General features: G+C 45.5%; 1 protein-coding gene and 1 long non-coding RNA gene across 4 annotated transcripts; one reads left to right on the top strand and one right to left on the bottom strand.

The window, feature by feature from the left end:
- Nucleotides 1-339: 339 nt before the first annotated feature.
- On the top strand, nt 340-7,419 carry LOC117848884 (uncharacterized). Of its 3 annotated transcripts, none has more exons than XR_004638956.2 (7): nt 359-569; nt 648-784; nt 2,278-2,426; nt 2,982-3,476; nt 3,586-3,747; nt 3,838-3,994; nt 4,126-7,419. It is a non-coding gene; the product is annotated as an uncharacterized lncRNA (long non-coding RNA). The 3 variants fall into 3 exon arrangements; XR_004638957.2 differs by having other exon boundaries at nt 361-569; nt 2,278-2,379; XR_004638955.2 differs by having other exon boundaries at nt 340-569; nt 2,278-3,476.
- On the bottom strand, nt 4,503-7,822 carry LOC117848883 (ATP synthase subunit beta, mitochondrial). Its single transcript, XM_034730463.2, has 9 exons — nt 7,261-7,822; nt 6,745-6,820; nt 6,576-6,664; nt 6,346-6,463; nt 6,158-6,261; nt 5,917-6,075; nt 5,565-5,789; nt 5,168-5,479; nt 4,503-4,905 (listed from the first exon to the last, which is right to left on the bottom strand). Exons 1-9 carry the CDS (start codon nt 7,723-7,725, stop codon nt 4,792-4,794), a joined length of 1,662 nt encoding a protein of 553 aa, XP_034586354.1. The 5' UTR covers nt 7,726-7,822; the 3' UTR covers nt 4,503-4,791.
- Nucleotides 7,823-8,056: the final 234 nt, after the last annotated feature.

The following is an 8,056-nucleotide window of genomic DNA, read 5'->3' as shown; positions in this document are numbered from 1 at the left end:
TGCCGCCCGCCGTTTCAGACGGCAGTAAACGGTTTCCCTCCTGACCTGGCGCCACAGTGTTGCACGTTTGCTGACGTGGCGCCCTATTTCCGATTTTTTTATTCCTTGCACAGATACTGTCGGCTAAAACGGCGGTAACTTTTCTTACTGTCGGTTCAAACGGCGGTAGCCATTTCATCCGGCGATATAGGTCTAGATTTGCTAATTTTTTGCTGGGTATTTATTTCTGCAAAAGTGTAAAAAGAAATAAAAAAATAAAAAAAATTCTGGCTAGGCCGTGTAGCAACACAGGGTGGGAAAATGGCACGGCCCGTGGGAAATGAGAAAATATACCAAAAACATCCTTAACAAGGAAACCAATCGCCCTTCCTTTGGGCTTTGGCATGGAAAATTCTCAAAGCGACCCTTTTTGGGTGGCATGTTTCTAAATTCGACTCTTTGGGATTGGCAACAGGAAGACTAGATATCGTGCCCTAATAGAAGACGGACCTCATCAGTCATCCCCCTCTCCGAGATAGGAGTAATTTGGTTTGGTCTACAATCTCCGATCCGAACTTCTCTGTTGCGCGGTACGCCCACGGGCAGATTAGGTTCTCCTTCCGCACGCCAGGCGAGATCAATCTGTCTAAGGTGTGCTGTTCTTCCAGAAATTTCGCGGGAGAAATTGAAGCCAGGAGCGGAGATGGCCGGCCTCTTGTTGATTCAGAAGCTCTCCTCCGGGGTGTACATCAGATCGACAGGCCGCCTTGGCATGGCCGTCGCCCCGGTCACACGCACTGCTTCGGTACGTACAATCTCCAGTTTGATTTGATCTTCTACTTTTCGGTGGAATCTTAGCTCATATTTCAACTAGATACGTACATCATGGATCCGGCTTCCTCACAGACCCCTATTTTTTTCACCACTCGTTTGCCCTTGCTGAAATTCTTATGTTCTCCACGGAATTTGCTGAAAATTCGGATTTTTTTTTAAAGGAAGCAACTAAAGTTCTTATCTTGTATCGCCCTCTCAGGAAGGTGGCGTTAGTACCTTCAGCAATTTCTACCACCGAGTTGCACTTCATCCTGGCATGGTGGTAACCAGTAGCAGTAGGATTCAGGGCTATTTAAGTAGCTATCTTCTCTTCTTCACTCTGCCTTTAATTGCTGACGTTGATCTATTTTACAAATAACGAACTTTTCCCCAATAAAACCAGCAAACTGTTTTAGTGTCAGCACTTACATCAATCACACAACTAAGTTCCACCTGAGGTACTTGTTATGAACACTCAACTGATCAGTAAAACGAGCTCCGATTGCACTTATGACCCATCCACCCACATAATCCTTGGAGCTTCTTGCACCTTCTGCTCCATTGTCTCATATAAAGATCCATCTGCACATTAGTACAATCCAGTTCAGCAACATTTTAAAAGACAGCATTTACAATTGGTTCCATAACAATTGTCCTCCTAGGAAGGCATCATCAGAACCCTCGACAATCTTTTCCATGTAGTTGGTCTTCATATTACAGGCATGGATGCTCCCAATAATCATTGATTTCATTGGTACTAAATTTTTTTTGCGTTATGTACTCCTTCCGTCCCAAAAGAGGCACATATTGTTTCATTAGGAGATGACTTACAAGTTACAATTGCTCTACTATGTCACTTAGGTCATGCAAAATCATAATCATAAGTAAGTACTTTGAAACATGAATCTAATAACATTGTTTTCGGATCACAAAGTTAGCTGGTTCATCTCAAGCTGGCTTACACATCTTCTACTCCCATCGTTCCAAATTACGATTCACTTTAGGTTCACCCTAAGTCAAAGTTGTCTAACCTTGACCAAATTTTTTGAAAGATATAATAACATCTATGATACCAAATTTATTTTATTAAATCCACCATGGAATATATTTTGATAGGGATTTTATTTGTTATGGTAGATATTATTATATTTTATAAGCTTTGTCCAAGTTAGACAAGTTTGACGTAGGATAGGACAACCCCAAGGTGAATAGTAATTTAGGATGGAGGGAGTAATAGATTAATCATTGGTCAAAGGCTTGTCGTAACAAAGTAAAACACGCCTTATATTTGGGGGAGGAGCGAGTATTATTTAGTGGACAAATTTCTTTGCTTTGTGGGGTTTACTTCAGATTCTCTATCCCTTGTATCTTTGAGGATTTAAGATGTAAGTGTAACAAAGGTTTTATCAGTATTATCCTGCGTAGTCTATGGAAAGAAATATCTATATCAAGTGTGTTTCTGACTTCTAATCCTGCCTAATGCAGGCTGTAAGGTACTTCAGCATAGTCCCATTCTCCCATGCTGAAGTTAAAACAATCTGGCCAGTGAAGCGGGCTTTTTCGTCCAGTTCATTCAACAAGCATAAGGTTTCATCTGAACCTAAACTGACACCTCGGTGAATTAGTGTAGCTGAGTAAGTAATATTCAGTTGTCCTCATCTTTTTATAGGTTTTGGATTAATGGGTGGGTCCATTAGGTCGTTTTATCTTTTCTAAGTGCATAGTTTTTGCTATGCACTTAGATGTAGTGTATGTCTGGAGGTATAATAATATCTGTAAACTTAGAAAAACCAAAACGACTTACAATTTGAAACGGAGGTACTTCCTAGGAGTGCTGGTGAAAACTTCAGGCCTGTTTGGAACAGAGGATTCCAAAACAGAGGAAAGGAAAAAAAACGCATGAAAGGAATAGGAAGGAAGTGTGAAAATAGAAGAATGGAAAAAAAACACATGAAATGATACGTACTAATACGGGAGTTAGAAATCTAGAGAAGGCAAAGAAAATATTCCCATCTTAACTTAACAGACATGGATGTGCATGTGTATGTTTAAGATGGTTCTTACAAGTGGGACCTTGGTCCATGAACTCTGTCTGTCTAGTTTCAGCAAACACCCCTCGTTCTATCCTTCGCTATCTTATCTTCACCTCTTCTGTTGTCCATGTCCTCAACCTCAATCCTCATTCGTAGCTCACTCCGAAGGCTCCAATGGAGCCGCTCAATTCATGTCGGTGATGATTTCCTCACTATCAAAGCAATGGAGGGCGACCACAGCTATCTAGGAAGGCGCGAGGCCTATGGAGCCAGCTACTACGGCCGGATGCTCTGGAGAGCAGTGTGGACTGAGATGCCACGGCAGGCAGGCGGCATGGGAAGCGTGAGGCTGTAGCAGGATGCCGAAATTGCCGACGCCGACGATCGGGCGACGGCAGCTTGCTCTTTGGCTCTCCCTCACTCTCAGCCGTGCGAGCACACCTCGAGCTTCCAAGAAAACTTTGGCCCGGAGTGGATGTAAAAATTCCTGCGTTTTGTTGAGCAAAGGAAAGGAAACCTTTCCATAGGAACGGGAAGCAAAAAACATGTTCACCAATTCTTTGAAATTCCTTTGGAAATACTCCGTTCCAAACAAGCCCGAAGGAAACGTTGAATCTTCCTTGCACGTCCGACTGTCAGCAACATGGAAAGGTTGGTACTTGGTATTTTTGTGTACATACATGGTTACAATTTGAACTAGATATGCCGGCTCCTGTTGACCTGCTGACAGGCGTCTCTGACAAGACAACTCTGTTCTCAGGATTCAGACATTCAGCTATACAGGTAGGATGGATTTGGATGTCTTGGGGGATTTCCTGGCATTCTTGGCAATCAAGCGACTCGTGTGGCACGGTAGACATCGTCAGCAAGGCGTCCCTTCGAATGAGCAATTGAGTACTCGATGTCCTCAACATCAAGCAAGGTAAGCTCTGGTTTGTCATAGACGAGCCAGACCGTTCAAGTTTTTGCGGGCTTGTAGCAGCCACTGACCTCGCCTCATTGGCATCCACAGAGTTGGTGCTGCAAGCGCCTTGGATGTCCAACTGTCCGGTTCTCGACTTCTCGTCTTCGGCCGGCGTCCTTGCACAGAGGCCGCAAGGGCGTCGATCAAATGCTGTTTCCTGCTATGATTAAGTGAAGCTTTGTGGTCTTTTCTAATTTAAAATGGGGTGAGTACTCATTTTGACTTTTCTAATTTAAAATGGAGTGAGTAGCTCCCATCCGTCGCGCTGAAATACCGCTTCTCTTATTGGAAAACTGCCGATTTCTGAAACACTACTCTCTCTCTCTCTCTCTGAAGGTGCTACTTTCGTATTGAAGAGTCCTCTCAGAACTGAATCATAACTATCTGAGGTCCAACAAGGTCCCATTTTCCTCATTATCCAATCCGCAATCTTCTGAGTTCTGATCATATGTAGCACAAGACATTGTCTTGGTATCAAAAAAGGCTCATTTGCCTCGGTCATTCGCTTCATTCCAACTGATGACTTCTCTTTTTTTTCCCCTTATGAGTGACCAAATACTGATTCTGCCCAGCAGTTGCACAACCATATAACTTTGCAACATTATACATGGGTAAAACGTAGAAACTACCGCACAGCAAGTTTCCAAAAAACAAACTACCTACATGCAAGGTCATGACTATAAAAACAAACAAACCAGGAAACCCACGAACAGTAACAGTATCAGAACCTGGAGGCAACATATTTTACCAACCAGACACCACAATTTCATGGTCTGATGGATCTGCATTACAACGGGCACAAGTTTCTGGAGTCATGTATGGTGCTGCCAAAATCAATGTCACTGCAGTTGCTTATTTGGTTGTAAAGTGGAGGAACAAAAAAGACAAAAACAAGCACCCCTCAGCAGGAGATGGCTCTCCAGCTCGTCCTGCCTAACTGCGAAGAGCATAAAAGCTTAAAAATCCAAAAATGGAACTTGTACAAGGAATCAAGAAGCCTTCTTATGAAGCAGACTCCTTGGCGATTTTCTCGGCCTTAGCAATGACTTCCTCAATGCCTCCCACCATGTAGAATGACTGCTCAGAGAGGTCATCGTACTTACCATCCAAAACACCCTGCACAGTACAAGATCCTTTAGCAAATAAAGGACAACTTGAACAAGTTTATTGTCACTTAGCAATGATTGGAGAAAATAAAATATCATGCAACAAGTACTGGTGTTTTCCTACGAAACTGAAAGTTAGGTCTCAAAGAACAAATATGGTAGTAGAGCTCAAGTAAGTACCTAAAGTAAGAACAAATCTTGGGAAATACGATAATCCAAACTCTGCTTCTAAAATGCAGTTTCTGAATGATAACTATTGTTAAAAAAATTACCTGGAAACTCTTAACGCTCTCCTTAAGCTCCACATACTTCCCAGGAGCACCCGTGAAAACTTCAGCAACATGGAAAGGCTGGCTCAGGAAACGTTGAATCTTCCTTGCACGTGCGACTGTCAGCTTGTCATCTTCACTGAGCTCGTCCATACCCAAAATGGCAATAATATCCTGAAGATTTTTGTAGTTCTGAAGAACCTTCTGAACACCACGAGCAGTGTTGTAGTGATCCTCACCCAGCACATGGGGAGAAAGCATTCTGGACGTGGAATCAAGGGGGTCGACAGCAGGATAAATACCAAGCTCAGAGATCTGCACAGGAAGCATGCCAGTGTCATTATTACCACATCATATACAATTATATTATGCACCAGCCTACAAGACCAGGTAGACAAACCTGTCGTGACAGCACAGTTGTGGCATCAAGATGGGCAAATGTAGTAGCAGGAGCAGGATCTGTCAAGTCATCAGCAGGCACATAGATAGCCTGGACAGAAGTAATAGAACCCTTCTTTGTTGTTGTAATACGCTCTTGCAGTCCTCCAAGATCAGTAGCAAGGGTTGGCTGGTACCCCACAGCAGAGGGAATACGTCCAAGAAGAGCAGACACCTCAGAGTTCGCCTGATATCAAGAGATAACAACAATGCAACCAGGTTTAACATCTTGGAGCATTAAAACAGGCAACAGAAAAGATGGTCACTCAAAAGACACATTATTTGCAGACCAGAGAATGTCCTGCAAAACTTACCTGAGTGAAGCGGAAAATGTTGTCAATAAACAGGAGCACATCTTGCCCTTCAGCATCACGGAAATGTTCAGCAACAGTCAAACCAGTCAACCCAACACGAGCACGAGCACCCGGGGGCTCATTCATTTGCCCATAGACAAGAGCACATTTGCTTTCGCTCTGCCACAAAAACCAATATATAAGAAAAGGGTAGCTTTGATGTGCGACATTCACAAAGAAATTGAGAAGTAGCAAGAATTACCTGCTTGTCACCTAGCTTGATGACACCACTTTCAATCATTTCCCTGTAAAGGTCATTACCTTCACGGGTACGTTCTCCAACACCAGCAAACACAGAGAAACCACCTACATACAAAAGAACCAGTTATTCACACTCAGAGAACGAACAAGCAGAGTCAAATTTACCATGAAGATCGGTACAATACTAACCATGGGCCTTAGCAACATTGTTGATCAACTCCATAATAAGGACAGTTTTTCCCACTCCGGCACCACCAAAAAGACCAATCTTTCCTCCCCTTTGGTAGGGTGCAAGAAGATCCACGACCTGAACGTAAAAGAACCATCATACTCAATAATCAGAGGAAATGGCAGCTTATGAGCTACTGTGAGGAATTCTAAAATTCAAAGGTTATAGAAGGGCAACAGAACAACTCTACCTTGATTCCAGTAACAAGGATTTGCTGCTCAGTGGCTTGCTCAACAAAAGCAGGGGCTTCGCGATGGATAGGAAGGAAGTGGTTTGTCGCTGGAATAAAGAACAAGATTACAAAAGCTCTTCCACAGACATCTCAAAGCAAAAACACATACTAACATCCAGCAACTTACTTATGTCACCCTTCTCATCAATCGGCTCACCAATAACATTCATAATGCGTCCAAGTGTAGCCCTGCCAACAGGCACCTGCAGAGAGGAATAGTTTTGAAGTCAGAAATTGTAGTGAAGTGGACCATCCGGACAGTGTTACAAATACGAGACACTTAAACCTTGCAAACCATCAGTAGACATCGAAAATTTACTGCCAACTTAAATCCTCTACATTATAATTGCAAATGACACAAAAAACAAACGCATAGCAACAGTATTTGAAAATCTATAGACGAAAATAAGTCATAACAGTACATAAGTTCTTATACACCATTGAATCACGAGCCACAAACTAACCTATCAGTGATCAGAGACGGACTACCGCAGAAGATCTAAAACCTAATCACTGGCAACTCAGATCGGTGTGCCCGGATCAAATCTAACACTATTAGATCCACATTACATCAGATCGAGATGTACCATCACAAAATGGAATGCACGGTCAACGGCAACGAAGAAATGGAGGGTGTCCTTACGGTGATGGGGGAGCCTGTGTTGAGGACGCGCTGGCCGCGGACGAGCCCCTCCGTCCCGTCCATAGCGATGGTGCGCACCATGTTCTCGCCAAGGTGCTGCGCCACCTCGAGGACGAGGCGGATGTTGTTGTCGAGCACCTCCAGCGCGGTGAGGATGGGCGGGAGCCCCTCATCGAAGCGCACATCGACGACGGCGCCGATGACCTGGCACACTTGCCCGATGGCGCCGGCGCCGGTGAACTCGTCGGTGATCTTGCCGCCCCCGGTCTTCCCGGTGGCCGGCGGCGGGGTGGCGGGCGCCGCCTGGGCCGCGGCGGACGAGGCGTAGGCGGCGGCGCGGTTGAAGAGGTACCCGGCCGGGGACGGGCGGTGCGGCGGCGCGCGCGGGCGCGGCGCCGCTGGCGAGGCCGCCCGGATGCGGGAAGCGGAGCGGAGGAGCGACGAGACGACCCGGCGGGACGCCATGGCCGGAGATCGCCGGAGACGCGGTCCGGATCTAGGGTTAGACTTTTGCGCTGGTTGCGGCGGCTCCGCGAGAGAGGGGGGCGGAGAGGGGGGGAGTGAGGCCGGGGGTGTGGGGGAATAAGTGGGTGGAGAAATCGAAGAGGGATCGGCGGGTGGACCTGGTCTACGGGGACCGCGAAGCGTGGGGGAGCAGGCCGCTGGTCGTGCGCGGCGTTTGCTGGTGCATGGAGCCGGTCCAGTGAACAGGTGAGGGGCGCGTTTTGGGCATTTCGAGGATGAATTTGTTGCTTGGTTTTGCAGCAGCTGGAATATATTGTCTCTCTTTTTTTCT

The sequence above is a fragment of the Setaria viridis genome, chromosome 3 (genome assembly GCF_005286985.2).
Source record: "Setaria viridis chromosome 3, Setaria_viridis_v4.0, whole genome shotgun sequence".
NCBI lineage: Eukaryota > Viridiplantae > Streptophyta > Magnoliopsida > Poales > Poaceae > Setaria > Setaria viridis.
The sequence above is the reverse complement of the archived record's forward strand: the minus strand, read 5'-3'. Positions and strand labels throughout refer to the sequence as shown.

Coding starts and splice junctions, on each gene's coding strand:
- LOC117848883 (XM_034730463.2), bottom strand. CDS start 7,725: ATGGCGTCCCGCCGGGTCGTCTCGTCGCTCCTCCGCTCCGCTTCCCGC. Junction 6,821..7,260: donor ACACAGGCTCCCCCATCACC/GTAAGGACACCC, acceptor TCCTCTCTGCAG/GTGCCTGTTGGCAGGGCTAC. Junction 5,790..5,916: donor ACATTTTCCGCTTCACTCAG/GTAAGTTTTGCA, acceptor TCTTGATATCAG/GCGAACTCTGAGGTGTCTGC.